This window comes from Rattus norvegicus, chromosome 3, assembly GCF_036323735.1.
Source record: "Rattus norvegicus strain BN/NHsdMcwi chromosome 3, GRCr8, whole genome shotgun sequence".
In the NCBI taxonomy this organism is placed as follows: Eukaryota; Metazoa; Chordata; class Mammalia; order Rodentia; family Muridae; genus Rattus; species Rattus norvegicus.
The window spans coordinates 133,007,210-133,027,252 of record NC_086021.1 but is presented as its reverse complement, the minus strand read 5'-3'; the positions used below and the strand labels follow the sequence as shown (position 1 = coordinate 133,027,252).

The following is a 20,043-nucleotide window of genomic DNA, read 5'->3' as shown; positions in this document are numbered from 1 at the left end:
TCCTAAGAGATACTGAAAGGGACAACAGAGAACAGAAGACTTAGTACAACTTAAAATATGTTAGTGCCCATAGTTTATACTTTCGGTATGAATGTAAAAACACATAGTTTCTTATGCATCTTATATATTTGGCAATATGGAAGGCCACCCATCATATTCAGTATGTTATTTTAGGCTTTTCATTAAAATGTCCAACAATGGCTCCTATGTGGACCACTTACTTTTAATTCCATTTGCTACATGCTAGATTCAAATATTTGTCCAAGAACTCTAACAAAGTATTGTTGTGACATGGATTAAGTGTGATCAACACTGAATGTCTTGCTCATGCAGACTAAAAAGTACTGTCTTCATATAAAGACAGGGGGTCTGAGAACTGCAGTGCAGGCTAAGGGTAGGTACATTGGTCAACCTCTCCTGCCTTGGGTGTACTACTGTGCAAATGAAATGGTTTGTGTCTAATCACCCTGGCAGCTCTAAACTGCAGTGATACTGTTGTTTGTATTAAATCAAAGAAGATACAGTATTTCAGACTGTAAGGTGAGGTTTAGTAACCAGACAGAAACAGATTTTATCAATGTTAGTTTTTTGGAAAATTCCGTTTGCTAGTGTGTATATACCCCTAGGAGGAGTAACCCCTGGGGAGAGCCCACTTTGTTCCTGGGCTTCCCATATCTAAAATAGCAATGGTATTTCTTGGTTTTTTTTTTCCGGAGCTGGGGACCAAACCCGGGGCCTTGCGCGTGCTAGGCAAGCGCTCTACCGCTGAGCTAAATCCCCAACCCCAGCAATGGTATTTCTTAAAATAGGGTTCTTTCTCTCCCAAGGGAAAATATTCTCCCTAAGGCCTGGGCCAGAAATAAGAACAGGGGCTGTTCCAGATAGGCGGGTTGGGAGGCATCTACATTTTTTAGGGATTTTTTGGTAAAATATTTTCTCTTTCAACAGTTGTTTAGAAAGACGATGCCCTAAACATGCAGGTTTTCTTCTCTCTCTCTCTCTCTCTCTCTCTCTCTCTCTCTCTCTCTCTCTCTCTCTCTCTCTCTCTTGTCATTTCTTTTTTCTGCCTAATGTAAAGCACCTGGTTTTACCAGAACCAACAAAATCTACTTGAATGTTGGTTTTTACCCAGCACATTCTACTTACTTTTAGGTAGTCTTCTAGTTTATATCTAGCAAGACTCCATCATATGTCAGCCTTCTTGTGCAGTGATGGGATGTGGGGGCCAATGGGAGACTTCGTCCTCCAACCAACAGAACCCCCTGGCTGCATGGAGGAGCCTTATTTTAGCCACTAGAACATCCATTCCCAGGGGAAGATGCACTTCTGCATAAGGACAGGCTGCAGAAAATCGCATGGGCGGTGTAAGGGCTAGACATTCTTACCCCTTGCTGTCTCTGCCTGTGAGCAAGTGCAAACTTCAGCTATAAACCCGTGACCAGAAGGTTTCCCTCCTTGCAAGAACAGGAGAACTAAGCAAGACAGCGCAGATCCAAGAACTCAGGATGAAAAGTGATATCGGAGGCTGAGCTCCATTTTAGTGTCCACTCATTTTATCCCGCTTGGATCACTGGCAGATACCGATGAATGCTCCGTGGGCAATCCTTGTGGAAATGGGACCTGCAAGAATGTGATTGGAGGTTTTGAATGTACCTGTGAGGAGGGATTCGAGCCTGGTCCAATGATGACATGTGAAGGTAAGAAGTATACAGCTGCCTATACTGACCATGGGAGCAGCTGCTTGAGTACATTTCTTAATATTAAATATCTTTCAAGGCACGGAGAATTAAGGCCATCTGAGCCTGGCAGGCTGTTACATCATTTCTTCTCTGTGTGGCCTCAAATGGTCAGGAAATACAAAGAAAATACTATAGGTGGTGAAGTTATATTGTATATAGCAGAGTGCTTACTAGTGTGTCTTCCTGCTTACATCTCAATATAGCTCCTGCCTCATCGCTACCTCCTGCCTTATCCTCTATTTTCTTTTGTTGTTGTTGTGTTGCTGTTGTTGTTTCCAAGATACCCCTCCCCAGCCTCTTTTGTGTTTCCCTGCTCTTCTTTTAGAAACATCGGCACACAGAGCTAGATAACCACTGGCATCCTGTGGTCATCTGGAGGCAATCCCAGGGGAGAGGTTGCCTAACCCATACAAGCATCTGAAAAGTATTTGTCAGTCTGACTGCCTGGAAGGAAGTGTGGAAAAGAAGGGGAAACTAGGGAGTGCCACAGAGTGGTTGGTCCCTAGACTCTCTGTCTCATAATCCCCTGAGATATTGTTAGGGATGCCAGCTTTCTGGCCTCATCCTAGATCACTGAATCACAAACTCTAAAAGCAAGGCCCAGCAACGGTCCAAAGGAACCACAAGCTCTTCAACATGGGGTTCACTGGTGTAAGAAAAGAAGGGGGAGGGGAATGGAAATGCTGGTATTGAAGGGAGGTCTCCATCAGAGATATGGACTGTTGGCACCTTCAGAATGTTGTGAGCCCTTCAAGGCTGTGACTATAGCCTGGCCTAGATGCTCAGTCTGTCCTCCACACACATCATTATTCTTGGGGAGCAACATGATCATCAAAGAGGCTTGTTTTTCACCCTCTTGCTTTTAAAAACACATCCTGATATTTCTAAACTGTGTACTCAAGAAAAGTCATTTTGCCCAGTAGAGGGCATCTATGTAAACTGAGTTTCTCTGTATAAAACAACCAGAACACTCTGTTTGAACAGGGAATCCCTGTTATCTCCTAGGGCAAAGATGATATGTAGTCCATGTACAAAGGAAGCAGCAACTGGTCAACCTGAGTCTTCCAAGTGTGCAAAGTAGACTTATTGTTCCCCATTCCTGTAAATCCATAATTACACCAGGACAGCACGCTGGGGGGCTGTGCTGGGATATCTAGAACATACAGACACCATATTTATATCAGCCGTAAAATAATCAACTCACTTTTATAATTTTTCTGGATCCATCCATGCCTATGGTAAGGAAAGTCTTTTGACTTTTAGTAAAAGCACATTTCTCTCTTTTTGACATTCTTGGTGCCGTTGGCTTATTCTTTTACGTTCTCTTACTGCAGATATAAATGAATGTGCCCAGAATCCCCTACTCTGCGCCTTCCGCTGTGTAAATACCTATGGGTCCTATGAATGCAAGTGCCCTGTTGGATATGTTCTGCGAGAAGACAGGAGGATGTGTAAAGGTGGGGGCCTATTCTAATCCATTTAGTCCTATAAATTATAAATGCTTCAACAAGCAAGTATGAATCGTAAGACAAAGGAGTCCAGAAGGGCTTGCATAGCATCTTGCTTCTGATAGGTCATCAGTTGGTTGGAAAGCAGTTTCCTCACCAAATTCAAAGGTGGTTAAAAGATTCCCTTCCATTTTTAATCTCTCAATCCCCAATATATACAAAAGGAAATAAGCTCAACACTAAAATGACAGAGATGACGGGCAAGCATGCAGTGCAGTTTGTTTTCAAGTTGTGGTTGTGCGTCTTTCCAGATGAGGATGAGTGTGCAGAGGGGAAGCACGACTGTACTGAAAAGCAAATGGAGTGCAAGAACCTCATCGGTACCTACATGTGCATCTGCGGCCCAGGGTACCAGCGAAGACCTGATGGAGAGGGCTGCATAGGTAAGACTCTCTCTGCTACAGAGTGCTCCAGGGCAGAGTGACCGGAGTTCTGAGTCGGGTTGGTGACGAGCTCTTTCCTCCTAATCAAATGTCACAGCTCACAGTGGAGAGGCCTTACTGTTCTCCCCTCTGGGCTGGCCTTTCACTAGCTCTTGGCCTGGATTGCTGCAAGGGTCACCACCTTTGACCCTTGACCTTTTGTTCATGTAGCCATCCAGGAGGTAGTTCTTCACACCTATTTCCCTCACCATTCTGTCAACCCAGTTGTCTTACTAACATCCTGTGCTAGGATTGTTTCTACGCCAGGGCTCTAACTTTAAGAAACCCCTGCTTACCTTGAGGTGGGTCCAAGCACTGGTATTTTGAATGTCCCCAGGTGATTCTAATGTGTATCAAATATTGAGAATCACAACCCTAGACCAGGGAACGGCGAACTGCTGCTTACAACCAAACCTGTGGCTTGCCATGTATTTTGTGAATAAAGTTTTATTAAAACATCTCATGCACTTCAGCTTCCCAGGCAGCTGGGGTTCTTGGCCTGGACCATCAGATTTGGCTGAGCAATGGGGTTTTTAACAAGACTTCACCCAGAGCTCTGGGTGTTGTTTCCCCGTTCTCTGTCTCTCTCTGGGAGCTCTGTGCTCTAGAGACTCAAAGCTTTTTTCAAATGAGAGAGACACGGGGGAAGTTAGTTTGTGATATTCAGATCTAAACAATCACCATATAATCCAAAAGTAATCCAGCTATTTTAATGTTTTTTTTAAATGTATTAAATTATGGTTTATTATTTCTCAACAATACTGCTAAAGTGTTAACAAAAAAGGCATGTTGAATCTGAAGATCAGCCCAGACTAATGTTTCTGTGTCAACACAACTTACTGGCATCATTCTGATGAAGTAATGTATCTCTTTAAAATGACAGTCAACCTTCAGTCCTCCCTCCGGTGTGTGAACTCACCTTTTAGGGATCTTCTTTATGTACAGACAGGGCAAGATTTAAGTAAAACATGTGTGTCCCAAATGCTGCTATTTTGCATTTAGATATATCAAAACATGCTCAAGGATGCCTTAGAAGAACAAAGAAAGAGAGAAGGGGAAGAGGGAGAACAGAGAGAGAGAGAGAGAGAGAGAGAGAGAGAGAGAGAGAGAGAGAGATTACTCTTACTGCATAATCCATCTCTGGAACATCAGAAATTGGCTGTCTGGAAGAGGGTTTTGGTAGTTGAGGAATACAGATGAAAGGGAGACCTTGACTTTTTTCTTTTTGGTCTTTCCTAGATTTCCAGCTTTTAACCATGTGGATAGATTACTTTTGTTTGTAAAGTAAACTGAGAGAGTGAGTGAAGGAAGGAAGAAAGGAAAGAAAGGAGAGAGGGAGGGAGGCAGGGAGGAAAGGAAGGAGAGAGGGAGGAAGAGATCAAGTGGGAAAAAGTCAGCCTTTCTATAAGTGTCTCATGACTCCTGTTTGCTGTCTACACAGATGAGAATGAATGTCAGACCAAGCCTGGGATCTGTGAGAACGGGCGTTGCCTCAACACCCTGGGGAGCTACACCTGTGAGTGTAATGATGGCTTCACAGCCAGCCCCACTCAGGATGAGTGCTTGGGTAAGTATCTGAAGCTGCTGCAACCTTCCCTCTCACTCCAAAGCATTGTTTCTGGTTTGAAATAAAAGAAAATGTCAAAAATTGCAAAGGAGCTGAAAACATTCACCCTTGGGAGATGACTTAGTGACCGGAGTACTTTGGGATCAGGACCTCCCTACAGTGAAATTCTTCCTTTGCTAATTGCACACGGAATTGCTAGCTTGGGGCTTCCTTCTTGCTGCCCTTTAAGGCCTTTGTGACCAGGTCCACTTCCATATGTTTTTTTGCCCCCTTTTCTATAGCATGGCTGTTGCGACTGTCCTTCCACATGTCTGGAGCACAAAGAGTTATAAGCTTGTCTGCATCAATGCCTTTCTGCCAACTCACAGATTTCTTGTCTTGTTTCCGTCAGACGCCTCCTTTCTCTCTCCCTGCTGTTTCCAGCTTTCGCTTCTCGCTCCTCTTCACCCAGGGTAAAGTGTTACATCCTTTTGGTTTTTATATCTGACCAAATTCCTAATGGCCCTATGCATACAGAACAGCCCTTCAGTTCCTCTTTGCCTCGGAATGTCTCTTCCAGACAACCGGGAAGGGTACTGCTTTTCTGAGGTACTGCAGAACATGTGCCAGATTGGATCAAGCAACAGAAACCCCGTCACCAAGTCCGAGTGCTGCTGTGATGGAGGGAGAGGCTGGGGACCCCACTGTGAGATCTGCCCCTTCGAGGGCACAGTGGCTTACAAGAAACTGTGTCCCCACGGCCGAGGATTCATGACCAACGGAGCAGGTACTTCACTTCGTTCTGTTGTTGACAAAAGGTGTGAGGTTTTCCTTCATTATTAGTTTTTCATTATTTGACAAAAGTGGTTGCAAGGAATGTATGTGTCCACTACTGAAAACGATGGAAATGTGGAACTGACGATATAGGCTTGCGCTGTCTGACTGAGATGGGCAGAAATCCTTCCTTATAGTGCTATAAACATTCAAGGCCATTTGTCAATGGTCCTTGGTCTAGTTGATTACATTTCAAGTGCTTGGGTCCTTGCCTCTGCCTTGCAAGGGTCCAGCAGAAATCTACTAGAAGATAGTTTATAAATGAGCCTGAAATTACCAATCATCTGGGCTGGAGAGATGGCTCAGTGGTTAAGAGCACTGACTGCTCTTCCAAAAGTCCTGAGTTCAATTCCCAGCAACCACATGGTGGTTCATAGCCATCTGTAATGGCATCCGATGGCCTCTTCTGGTGTGTCTGAAGACAGCTGCAGTGTACTCATAAAGATAAAATGAAGAAATAATTTTTTAAAAAATCATCTAGTTCCACTCCACCAATATTCATTTTAACTCAAAGCTAGCCAAGACAGATTGTACCAGAGAAGTACAAAAACTGCTGGTGTTCTAGGAATCTGCACAACCATGTCTGAAAAGTACAAGCTGCTTTCACCTAGACATCTAGATGTGTATGGGGGTCCATGGAGGTGTCTGAGGCAGTTGGGAAGGCCTGCAGGCCTCATGTGAGTCCGTGTTTATCAACACAGTTGGGGGTTAGTTTCTAGAAGGAGTGAGAAAGAGGGCCCTACTGGTGTTCCATTGTGCTCCTACAGGGTGGGTGGGAGCTGGAGGAGGTTAGAAGGAAAAACATAAAGGAGAATTAGAAGAAAACTGTCTTCCAGTTGGAAAAATGTGACTACTGGCAGAATAAAGGCTGTGGTTAAGTGGGTTAAGTGGAGGAAATGAACAGGAGAGATCCGACCTCTTGGACAATGTTGCAATGAGACTGTAGAGGACTCATTTCCAGAGACCAATGAAAAGCGCTTACCTGTACCTCAGGGTAAACTGCAGAAGGTCAGGCACACCCATCTACTGATATTAGATGGGTTTTTGGTAATGAAGGGCTACTAACTCATGCAAATGCTTGTGTTGGTGTGGCCTTAATGGCCACCAGTGCACACTCTCCACGCCTTTCGGCCTGTGATGGAGACACGACTAAGGGTGTCTCTCTCTAGCAAACTGGGTAAACCTAGCCCCATCATCTACCCCAGAGGCCCGGTTAATTTCCGTGCTACAGAGGGAAGTAGATTCCATCCCCCCACATTAGGTCATTTGCTATTTTTTCAGGATTAACTTCAAGTAGGGGAAAGAACATGTTAAAGAAGTTTCCTTCTTATTTTGAACATGCAACATCAGAAAGAAAATCTAGTCTTTCCTTGTCCAAAGGGTCCTCTGCTATGACTTGCTCATGGGATGCCTGAGGGCAAGACGGAGCAGAGGATCAAACATGTCTCCATGCAGTGTTATCCTATGAATCCAGGAGAGAAAAATAGCACAACTGTAGATGACCAATTATTTTAAGGCTTTCCCTTTGTTTGAACATCTTCTTATATCACCTCATACAGTCATTCACTATCTGTTCAATGAGTAACCAAAAGCATATGAAATCCTTTCTGTCTCCTGGGTTTAATATTTCGGTCCTTAATATAGTAACACGGTATATAAAATGTTAAAATCAAGTGACCCCTGTATATCAATGTTGCCCATTGTATATTTTAATGTATTCATTATTGTGATTTATATCTACCCTAGATATTGATGAGTGCAAGGTAATCCACGATGTTTGCCGAAACGGGGAGTGTGTCAATGACAGAGGATCATATCACTGCATCTGTAAAACTGGCTACACTCCGGACATAACAGGGACCGCCTGTGTAGGTAGGTGCTTTGTTTCTAAGGCTTTATTCCCGCGTAGAAATTTCAGGTTATAGGGGGAAAAGACCCACACTAAAAAATCTGGAATTCATCTCTACTTTGAATAGAAACTTATGAGACAATCGACAAATGCTTCACAGAGTCTGTAGGTGTAGAGATGGAGGGCGCAGAAAGTCTTTCAAATGCACTTCTACACTACCTTTCTTTGATCACAGATCTAAATGAGTGCAACCAGGCTCCCAAACCCTGCAATTTCATATGCAAAAACACAGAAGGGAGTTACCAGTGTTCCTGCCCCAAGGGCTATATTCTGCAAGAGGATGGAAGGAGCTGCAAAGGTAAGCGGTCTTTGGCTTTATCCACTCACCTGCCTCTGGTTATGCCTGGGAAAAATCAGGAGACAAGCTGCAAGACCTGCTTCCCTGGACTTAGTGCCTGGGTAGAGGGTGGGTCCCTGAGGATTACACTGAGGCCAGGGAGGCTGTGTGAGGCTAGGAGTAGCAACCATCCTTGCTTGATACCTCATGAACATCCATGGATGACATCCATGAAGGGTTCATTGGTACCAACTCTCCAAGGTGCTGGTGAGGCTAATTCCCAGTAATTCCCCATCTTTTCCCATTCGCCTCATTTATTCATCTGTTCAAAACCAGTGTGACCTAGGAGGTCTTCATACCATGATCTTAGAGGTGTGTCTGATTAATTAAACTAGTGTTTCTATCTATCTATCTATCTATCTATCTATCTATCTATCTATCTATCTATATTTTAAGTTTGCAAAATAAAGCCACCAAGCTTTCTAAGAACTTAACAGAGGGAGTTGCAGAATTGAAAAACATTCAAACTCTGTGCATAAATCTCTCAACTAGAAATTACCTTTTGTAAAATCAGTTCAGAATATATTCAGCCATGAACATCTTACTAGATAAAACCTTCAGATGTTCTCCTATGCAGACCTGGTCCTAGGTCCTAGATGATCCTGTAACTGGGGAAGAAGCCTCCGATCCCAGCATCTACTCATAGTCCTAAGATGTGAGCTTCACGTGGGATCACTGTGAGTTCTGGCAAGTGTAAGGGTTTGGAGCAAGAGATAATTTGTGTGAACAAAGAAACATGTTCAGAAGAAATTTCTCTTCTCTCTGCCATTTGTAAGAAATCAAATTCACATCTTTGTAATCTGCAGTGGTAGGCCACTGTAGATGTTCGCCTCAGTGTGAGCAATGACTTTCCCAAAGATACACATCTGTAGTCACCCCCAACCCCCTCAGTGAACCCTTCCCCACTCTCTGTAACTCTGGATTCAACATTCAACTTGAGCAGAAGGAGACATAGGAGAGAATGACTGGAGTCTCAGGTGAGGGCCTGGTGACCCTCTCCTGACCTCTGCCTCTATGAGGGAACATCTATAGGCCTGACCATGAGGGTTATTTGCAAGTAGCACGAGCTACTCTGATGAAGACAGTGACCAGGCTGTTAGGTCCAGAGTCTTTACTTCACATGCCCTTCTCTCTGTGTATTCTCATAAAGTCCAAGTTGGTCTACGCCTGACATGTGGAAGGGTGCAGGTACATGTTCCACTCACTCTCAGACGAAAACAGAGAGGCTCTGGGAGAGGTGTGGGACCAGTACCTTCCCCTCACTGGAGAAACAGGGTAGGCAGGAAGAAAAGAAATCAGGGTAAGATTCATGCAAGTATGGATATAACACAGTGAAACCCACCCCCATTAATTTGAACAATTCGTATATGTTATTGCTTATAATATAAAAGGAGAAGAGGGGGAGGTAATAGAAGATATTCTTGAGGTTGAGAACACCAAGTTGCTGCTAAAAGGTTCACAGGAGTGGATTGGACAACTGTGAAGGACCACAGCACTGTTTTCTCACCAGCTGCAAGTGAGGGAAGTTGTCCTCTCAGCAATAGAGGACTCAAGAAAGGCTTCCTCTGAGGATGGGCACAGGGAGGTCCTCTCTGGTTAGGACAGGTGCCTTCCCAGGCAGGAAGGCGGCTGGGGAGCTGAGGCAGCTGCTACAAGGCTCACACCACTTGTGCCTCTGTGCAGGGCCTGAGTTCGTGATAAAGTACTCTTGAATTCTCAGGCATTAAAAGCCATCCCTCAAGTCCAGCATACGTGGTAGCTCTTAATATATCTGTAAATGCTTTTGGGGCTTGAAGCGAGTCCAGAAGCTAAGGCTGTGTGTACAGACTCTGTTAAGGTGGGAGACTGTACTGAGATTTAAGAAAAAAAAAAAGAACTTTGCCTCTACCATATAGGAAAAGGTTTTCTGTTTTTGTTTGGTTCATCAAAATCAGCTAGATAGATAGATTGATTGATTTTTGTCTTTGCCGGTTGTTCAATTCTATTTCATTCAAAGAAAAACTGCTAACCAAAGAAGTCAGGCCGATGGCCTCCTTTAGGTTTGTTCTAAACACAGCAGAAAGGAATGAAGGCAGTGGTCCTCAGGCTTCCTTCTCTTTACCCCGACCTTCCTCTACCTTCCATTAATACCTCCTCATGTCAGGGTGACCCCTAACCATAAAATTACTTTCGGCGCTACTTCATAACTATAATGGTGTCATTATGGATCGTAATGTAAACGTCAGTGTTTCCCCATGGTCTTAGGCGACCCCAGGGAAAGGGTTTAGACCCGATGACTTAAGGGAACAGTAGATTTCCGGCCTCGACCTTTCTTTGATATCTTCACTCAGATCTTTTCAATGCTCTGGAAAATGTTCAGAATGAGTTTTTACTTCGTCTTACAATTCGTTTAAGCATTTAGAATATCTTCCAAATACAATTTGTTGACAAACCCCTACATTTCTTTAGCTAAGGGAACTGATAGACCTCAGCTCCCACAGAGCCACTTTCCCTTCCTTTCTCAGCCACCTCTTGCCTTCTTGCCAGCCCTGCTGTGGCTCTACGCTGCCCACGGCCCTTCGAAGCCTAAGATTCTTCCTACCCGAACCTGCTCGGCACAACTTGAATCCCATCTTGCACTTTCTTGCAGATCTTGACGAGTGTGCAACCAAGCAGCATAACTGTCAGTTCCTGTGTGTTAACACCATCGGCGGCTTCACATGCAAATGCCCTCCTGGGTTCACCCAGCACCACACTGCCTGCATTGGTAAGTAGGAAGGCGAGTTGTGTACGGGACACAGATGTTCCCATCAGAGACTCTTTCTAACCCCTCTGCGGCTGGATAGCAGTGCATCAGGGTCGGCGTGAAGGGGTGCACAGGTTAGACCGGGGTGCACAGGTTAGACCGTGTACACACAATAGGAAGTTACTGGCCCTGTTTTGGACTTCCCTGAGTCAGCCTTCTCCCTTCCTTTCAAACAACGCAAAGCAGCTTCGTGACATCACTCTCCTCTTCTCTCCCACTGCTTCTCCCAGATAACAATGAATGCACTTCTGAGATCAACCTGTGTGGGTCCAAGGGCGTTTGCCAGAATACACCAGGAAGCTTCACCTGTGAATGCCAGCGGGGATTCTCCCTCGATCAGAGTGGTGCCAGCTGTGAAGGTGGGTCCAGACCTCAGCAGAGCCAGCTAGAAGCTCCTGGTAGAGATGGTGGATATGGCTGTCAACTTCCATGAGTTACAGGAACTAATATCTATCTCTTCTGGGTGTGCTGGGAGGCAGAGGCAGGAGGATTGCCACAAGTTGGAAATCAGCCAAAAATAAATAATCAAAGAGGCAAAAATGAAGAAAAAGAAAAACATCTCTAAGCAAAGGAACCATCCAACTAAAGACCAGGCCCCTTGCCTGGCTCCATGTTTCAGAAATGTACTTGTACCAACCACACATGCCTTTTCTATGCAGATCAAGATTGTTTTATTTAGGTTAACACTTTAACTGAGTAGGAATAACTTGGCAAGAGTGCCTTGACGTCTGACGTTTGCAGCCAGAGCCCTTAGATTTCTCCAACATGGACAATACATGTGGGAAACAACTCTTCCACAAAGACATAATTCACATTCGAATTCCAATTCTTATGATTTTATTTTCTTACTGATATTCCTTGGTTTCTAATTCCAGTACAAATAAACACAGATAGTTTCCAGAGCGATCCCCCAGCGCTCTGTGACTTCCAACATTTTTATCTGTCGACTTCCTGGGGAATCTGAGTATTGGTGTAGATATTCTCGATACTTTGATAGAATACAGCTTTCAGAAGGAAGGTTTATTTCTAGAATTGCCTTTGAGCTTCACAGGCAGGTGGATGAGGCTTCGGAGAGCCTGAGAGACAGCTGCTGGTGGGACTCACGGGAGCCTCTGCTTCTTTTCCAGATGTGGACGAGTGTGAGGGTAACCACCGCTGCCAACATGGCTGCCAGAACATCATTGGAGGCTATAGGTGCAGCTGCCCCCAGGGCTACCTCCAGCACTACCAGTGGAACCAGTGTGTAGGCAAGTAGCTCCCGCCCTTCAGAGAAGCCTGGTTGCTAGCCCCTCACGGAGTCTGAACTCCTTTCTGAAGTGAAGTTACGGAGCCAACAACAGCCCCCTGAAAGTTTCTCCACCCCAATTGAAACCAAAGGGAAGTGATAATCTTTAAGGGTGACAGCATGTAATGGAGTGAGTGGCCTTTGGATGTAGTGGGGATGGGATGCCCTTAGACCTCCTTGATGCCATTGTATCTTCCTCTTCCACTGCACTGTTAGTCATCAGCCCGCACTGGGGATCTTTCTATGATATCTGGTTCCTTGAGGATTTACTTTGGTTCCAGGAAGATCATGGCCAGATCAGAATAAGTCAACACACACACACACACACACACACACACACACACACACACACAATACTAAGTATTTGAACTTATCAGCAAAACCCCCAGGCCTTCCACTTTTCCCACCTATTTACTCACTACAAATGCATGACACGAACATAGAAGGGAGATTGTCTGGGGAAAGAAAGAGGGTGGGGGCGGAGAGGGGGATAGTATAGGAAGTGGAATATGGTCAACGTACACGATACGCTTGGGTGACAATGTCTTTTTTAGACTCACCACCGTGAACAACGAGCATACACCAAGCTAAATAAGTACTGGAGAGCTGGGGAATCAGCTCGGTGCATAGAGCCAGTTGCTGCTCAGCACGTGAGCCTAGAAAAGCCTCCTAATGCTCACAGGATGGTAGGAAGGTTTACATAAATGAATGCAAATCACATTCTCCGCCCCATGTTAACTGCCTGAAAATGAATGCGTGGAGTCTCTTCCAGCTACACGGGCTTTAGTCGTGGCTCAGACACTGGAGCCACGGCCGGTTTGGCATTCAGAGAGAGAGCGGACATACCGGGAGACCGGGCACCTGCAGGCCCTTGCAGAGTTTTTGAAAAGAGAGTACAAATGGTCTGGATAAATGGGGTGGTCTCCCCTGGAGGACATCAGCTGTCCTCGACCTCTCATTCAGGGCCCAAGAGGAGCTTCTGAAGAAGTGATGGGTCTCTGAGGGCACTTGTGATCCAAGAACTCAGATAACTGTACAGTCTCTTCCCACCTCCTCTGAACTCCAAATTATAACTGTGGTCTTGCCTCACACAGAGCGAAATATACTAGCACTGGCTTTCAGTGGGAACTGTAGTCTGAGGCGCCTCTCAGCGCCATCCTGGGTATTTTGCTAGGAGCATTTAACCTCTTCTACCATATTTAGTCAACATGGCAAGAGGCTGCCTGCCACCACCACTACACCCCACCTCTCTCCTGTGATCTCCAAACTGACCACACTGCCTGCTTTCTTTTCTGAGAGTCTCCTTACCTATATAGGCCAGCAGGTCAGTCCCAAGGAACATGACCTTAGAATTCTATGTAACAAGACACATGTAATGTGGTCTTGTTTTCTCTGCAGACGAAAACGAGTGCCTGAGTGCACATGTCTGTGGGGGAGCCTCCTGCCACAACACCCTGGGGAGTTACAAGTGCATGTGTCCTGCTGGCTTCCAGTACGAACAGTTCAGTGGAGGCTGCCAAGATATCAACGAGTGTGGCTCATCCCAGGCCCCCTGCAGTTATGGTTGCTCTAATACTGAGGGTGGCTACCTATGTGGCTGTCCTCCAGGATACCTCCGGATAGGCCAAGGGTAAGTGTTACTATCCCTGCCCTCAGTTAATGACTATGTAAATATTCACATGTGCATCATGTGTGTGTGTGTGTGTGTGTGCACGTGTGCACATGTGTGTGATCCCAGTACCACTCCAAAGGCAGAGGCATATCTGTATCTGTAGATAGATAGATAGATAGATAGATAGATAGATAGATAGATAGATAGATAGATAGATATCCTACTAGAGACCTGTACTATATATGCTTCAGGTTCATTCCAGTTAGTTTTGAAAAGGTTTGAGAGGAGCATCTGTAAAGGGGCATCCAGATTTCTAGAAACTCATAGAACACCCGACAATACAATGCAGCCACGTGATTCATATTTCAGTGTACAGCTTCTGTCATGTTCTTCACATCTTGCTGAGAGGTAATTGGTTTCTCCAAGAAGACTCCTCTGGATCAGCCCATGCAGAACTGGGCGCACTCACACAGCTGAGCGTGCCAGGCTCCCTCTTTCCTAGCTCCCATCAGGTTATGGATAACTTTGGCTGGATGTTTCTTACTGTCTTTAAGGCATCTTTTAGCCTTCGCTCTTGAGTTTACATTAGAAATTATTTTGAAAAAGCACATTAAATGAGTTGAATAATTAACTGTATTTCCCAAGTAGAAAAACTTGTGAATGATGTGAATATGAATGTGTTTATGACAGTTGGGGCAGAGAAGAAACACTGTTTATCAATGGCTTAAAATTTTAGAAGGTGTTAAAGTTGAGTTCTTCCTTAATGACTTGAATGTACATGTAGTTTATGAATCTTTGTTCTTGTTTTTGTTTTGAGATAGGGTTTCTCTGTGTAACAGAGACCTGGCTGTCCTGGACTCAAATTCTGGCTGGCCTTGAATTTACAGAGATCTGTCTGCTTCTGCCTCCTGAGTGCTGGGATTAAAGCATGTGCCACCACTACTTCTGGCCTAGTTCTTAATTTAGAACTCTATCTGCGTATTTGTTTCTCTCTGTCCCTGCCCATCACACACACACACACACACACACACACACACACACACACACAATCACATACACACTTATCCCAAATATGAACTCAGTAGTCCTGGAGTCTCTGACACACTGGCTTTCAGGGACTTATTCCAGTCTGCATTAACTTCAAGGTAGAAGAATTCTTTGTGGGAAGCTCTTGGAATGCCAGCAGTAGGACCCAAATTCCCAGATGTCTGTCTGGCTCTCAGTTGACTCAGTATTTTTTTACAGTTCAATGCCAGAACCATTTTTCCCAGAAAAAAAAAATTGTGACACTCCAAACTGGCTTTTTGCCAGTGGGATTTTGTAGCCACATTTCTTATAAGTGGTGCTCCTGGGACAAGAAAATACTGGAGAAAAGTTCTGAGAAAGAAGCCAAGCCTGTAGATCTGGGCTTGCTTCCTGAAGCCATCGTACATGGATGCACATATAGGCATCCCCTCCACCCATTCCCTTGTCCATCCATGCTCCATGCTGCTAGGCAAAGAGGGGAACAAATGCATGCACTCAGAAGACCCCAGGAACCAGAAAGAAGCTCTAAAGTGTAGTGGGAACCAAGAGATAATCTGTCTTGGTGTTGTATTTTGAATCCTATGGACAAACAAATGAATGAGCTGTGGAGAACAAGTCAGCTATTGTAGAGAAGCGGGTTAGTAGGCTTTGGTGCACATTTTGTGGTAGAAATCCACCCTTTTATAACAGCTTTGGCTTCCCTGTGATATCATTTGGGTGGACTTTACCCCCCAAGTAAGGGTTCTTTTAGGATAATCTCTAGGTTCCCAACACATTTAGTAAGGGAGTCTGACAAAAACAAATCAGATACTGTGTGGGGCTCACGCCATAACTTGGCTTCCACAACTGAAAAGCAAAGGAACAAGGATTAGATCTCCCTAGGGCATGGGTTTGTTTATCCGCCTTCAGATGAATCAACCCCAATGGCCTTAGTGGTTTGAAATGACTCGAAGTTAAACTGTTTCCCACAGTTGGGCAAACTCTGCTCTGGTCCATGCTGTATATAAGAGTATATTGGACATCTTCACAGCATGGACTCCTATCAACCCACAGACACTGTGTGGACTTCCCATCCTACATCAGCAAGAGTAAACTGTCAAATAGAAGTGATCGCTGAGAACAAGGATTAGGGAAGGATGATGGTAGTGTTGGAATAAGAAGTGAGCCATTAAGACCTGGGGAAGAGCACTCCACACTGAGCCAGCAGGGGGCAGAAGTGATGGAGAAGGCAATGGTTGGACTATGGACACAAAACATAAAAACGCAGGATATAAAACAGAAAAGACTGGGGTGGAGGGGTGGTGGGAGCAAAGATAGCAAGCATCAGGAAGGTGGGAGACATGAGAAAAAGAAGGCCACCAAAACATACTGTGTCCAACTATGCCATAATGCTATCTGACATACTGTTTGCCGATCTTTAAACTTAAAACATAAAAATCAAGGTCACAGCGGAGGAAGAAATATGGTGTCCAGGAAAGAGGTTCCAGATATGGCCCACCTGCCCACTCACCACTATCTCCTAGAGGTACAGCTGGCAGGGGGCCTTCTGTACTCCCACGGGACATGTTTGCTTCTCTTTTATGTTAACAGTGGCCCGCTAAGTCACATGATCTCGCTCACCCTTGATCTTCAGTTTTCAGTGTGTCCCCTCCCTGCATGAGTACTGCAGACATTTGGCTGGGAAATGAAGGGACAAAGAAGTAGGCAAACCAGTGTCTTGAGAGAAAGAGCTCTGTACTCAGGGCACTGGAATTAGGAGCTAAACACCCAGGCATTGGTATGATGTTTAGAAGCCAATACTGTCCAGTGGACAGTCTGTCATCAGCAGGGAGACTGAACATCGGTGCTGCTGGATCTGACAGAAATTGCCTTGTGCTCCTTTCCTCGGTAGGCATTGTGTTTCTGGAATGGGCATGGGCCGAGGTGGCCCAGAGCCACCTGCCAGTGGCGAGATGGATGACAACTCACTGTCCCCAGAGGCCTGCTATGAGTGTAAGATCAATGGCTACCCAAAACGAGGCAGGAAACGGAGAAGCACGAATGAAACAGATGCCTCTGACATCCAGGTACGTCAGGGTCTCTCCTTGCCTGCAGATATGTGAGGGTTCCTATGGTTCCCTACAAGGACACCTCAAAGAGCGAAGTCTCCCCAGACGGAGAGTCCAGTCATTCTCCTGGCTCTAGCCATACTCTGCAAGAGGCCATGGGGTTTGGGGGTTTGCTTTATTTATTTATTTTGGCTGCCGCTTGGGAGTGGCCGTTTGACAGATCTCACACACTTGCTCATTTCCTCCGTCTCACCAAGAAGAAAGTCAAACGCCTACCCAGTGTCTGCAGACAGGACAAGGTCTGTAGTCAAGCATAGCAAGTGGGCAGAATGGCATGCACACATGGAACTCCCCACAGGGAAACCAAGGTGTAGAAAGGGCTCTTCCATGGAAACTAGCCATAAGGAGTGGGGGTGGGAGAGGACTCGACTGGTGAGCAGGAACATATGATGCGATGCAAAGTCAGGAATGCACTCATTCACCGGATCTCTGGCTCCAGGCTGGGAGCATTCTAGTCCATGTGGTCCCAAAGAGGCGAGCAGAAAGCTAAGGGAAAAGCACCAAACGTTAACAGCTCATCACGGCCAGGAAGTAGGTTCATAGGTGTGTCCTTTAAAAGAGTTAGTTTCCTGTCAGTGAGAGAAATTGAAACAGACGTGTCCTGAGTACTTGTCTTGCTACCCACCTGCTGTGGTTTGGGAAATGAGATAAGTCTTTAAAAAGAAAACAAACTATGAAGCAAGCTTTTAAAACAACATCACTGTGCTTGAGTCACCTGGTAGGCTTGTTAGAATGGAGTGCTGGGAAAAGCCCCAGGAATTCTAATTCAACGGGTCTGGGAGGTGCTAAGGATTGGCATGTCTAATGGTTTCCAGACATGCTAAGGCCGCTGGTTCAGGGACCAACCACACTTCGAGACCTACTGAGAGACATGATTTCAACCTGGCTTAATTTTTCGAGACTACGTTTGTGACTTAAACAAAGTGCCTATGAGTGTGCCTTTTCAGCTTACCCTACCGCACAAGCAGAGAACTGTATTTGACTTGAGAGTTGAATGGCTTTTTCTTTAGTGTGAGAACTGAAGGACATATTTAATTGGAGTTAACCCATCACCATGTGTCTTTCCAGGATGGGTCTGAAATGGAAGCCAACGTGAGCCTCGCGAGCTGGGATGTGGAGAAGCCAGCTAGCTTTGCTTTCAATATTTCCCATATCAATAACAAAGTCCGAATCCTAGAGCTCCTGCCGGCCCTTACAACTCTGATGAACCACAACAAATACTTGATCGAGTCTGGAAATGAAGATGGCTTCTTTAAAATCAACCAGAAAGAAGGGGTCAGCTACCTCCACTTCACGAAGAAGAAGCCAGTGGCTGGAACCTACTCCTTACAAATCAGCAGTACTCCACTTTATAAAAAGAAAGAACTTAACCAGTTAGAAGACAGATATGACAAAGACTACCTCAGCGGTGAACTGGGCGATAACCTGAAGATGAAAATTCAGATCTTGCTGCATTAACTTACCATCCAGAGACCAAATAATTAAAAAAGAAAAAGCAACTTTAGGTAGGTAGGATTATATTTTCCCCAAGCCAGAACCTGCATGGTACAATCATTCACCGAGTCGATCTGTGTAAATGAGCACCATTCTTGGATGGCAACACCAAGGTACAGCGACGATCCTAGTTCAAACAACCACTCTCTCAAGCTTCTCGTGAGTAGCTCAGCTACCCTGTCATGGGTATTGATTCCTGAGAACTGGGACATGAGTATCGGCGGAAGTTGGCCGTGCGTGCCGACCGGCCATCTTTCCAGCCGCCCCACAGAAGCATGTTTCCATCTGACGGACCGCTCCGTGGGTCTTCAAATTTCGAAACTTTGCTTCTCCGAGTGCAAGTAGTAGAGGTCTTTGCTGTCTGTTTGGTGCTAGTAAATTCTCAAAATAGATTTATCGATGCACTGTAATAAGGACACAAGGTAGGAACCAAAATGCTAAGTACTCAGTTCAAATGCTTCATTCATTTCAATCAACCAAAGTTAGTTCAGTAGCTTATCTCACTTATGAGTATGGTGCAGTACATGTAAATTAAGTGTGTGTACACTGTAACGTGCTATTTTTATCATTGAAACATTTATAAACTACAATAATAAAGCCCTTAATGTGAGGGTTTGTAATGGTGCTTATTAAGACCAAAGACTTGTTAAACATCTACACCAAGTGGTAGTGGATTCTGAGACTGGCCCGCGTGTGCACTGAGGTTGGGGAGGACAAGGAAACGGCCTCAGCCACCAGAGGATCACCAGCGCAGCCTCCATCACGCCGCCTGTGCAATATGCCAAAACCGCTCTCCGTCATTCCTGCCAACCAGGGGTTAATGTCATGATGTCACAACAAAGTGATCCTCCCCTCCCTCCCTGTTTTAGTTTACACCTTGGTTTTGTGTTCTTGTGTGGGTTGAGGCTGGAGAGGCCTTTCTGGAGGTGAAATAAAGTCTCCTGGGTTTAAAGTATCCTTGGTTTGTTGTCTGTGGCTTCTGTGTATGTGTAACATAAGCACTAGGAGGAGAAATGGCATCTCCAGTTAGTCCCTTGATGGTGATTACCCATTCTGAGGCTTGGTTCGTTATCCGACTTTCCTAGGAAGACACTTAGATTACAGCATCATTTCTAAAATGTGACCTAATTAGTCCTGGGACGTTTAAACTCCCAGATTTAAAAACTCGCAAATATAAAATTGAGTCATTCTCTTGGAGCAGCTGAACTTCATGCCCCTTCCCCTCAAGAACACAGCATTGGCAAGGTGTTTCATCCTTTCCCCTGAACATCTGTTGTTGGTCAGTGCTGGGCTAATTACAGAGAGCTGATTGAATTGAACCCAACTGAGCACTGCATCTCTTGGTTCTCAAATGTCCTAACTTGAAAAATGGTGGTTTATTTTAAATGCAATATTCAATATTTAACTGTTAAGCTCATTTAGTTAATAGAAGAAGAAA

General features: G+C 45.0%; 1 protein-coding gene across 3 annotated transcripts in view; it reads left to right on the top strand.

Moving 5' to 3' along the window:
• The window catches only part of Fbn1 (fibrillin 1), a 196,585-nt gene extending 177,025 nt beyond the window's left edge, over window positions 1-19,560 (top strand). For 2 of the 3 annotated variants that reach the window (XM_006234935.3, XM_008762203.3), the window contains exons 54-66: window positions 1,578-1,697; window positions 3,074-3,196; window positions 3,499-3,630; window positions 5,111-5,236; window positions 5,796-6,002; window positions 7,796-7,921; window positions 8,134-8,256; window positions 10,925-11,041; window positions 11,311-11,439; window positions 12,208-12,327; window positions 13,764-13,995; window positions 16,895-17,069; window positions 18,180-19,560. In XM_006234935.3, coding sequence (XP_006234997.1) covers window positions 1,578-1,697; window positions 3,074-3,196; window positions 3,499-3,630; window positions 5,111-5,236; window positions 5,796-6,002; window positions 7,796-7,921; window positions 8,134-8,256; window positions 10,925-11,041; window positions 11,311-11,439; window positions 12,208-12,327; window positions 13,764-13,995; window positions 16,895-17,069; window positions 18,180-18,569 — 2,120 coding nt within the window. In that variant the 3' untranslated portion in view covers window positions 18,570-19,560. The remainder of the gene's footprint in view (window positions 1-1,577; window positions 1,698-3,073; window positions 3,197-3,498; window positions 3,631-5,110; window positions 5,237-5,795; window positions 6,003-7,795; window positions 7,922-8,133; window positions 8,257-10,924; window positions 11,042-11,310; window positions 11,440-12,207; window positions 12,328-13,763; window positions 13,996-16,894; window positions 17,070-18,179) is intronic. The other variant, NM_031825.2, reaches the window with a different exon arrangement.
• The last annotated feature ends 483 nt before the right edge of the window (window positions 19,561-20,043 follow it).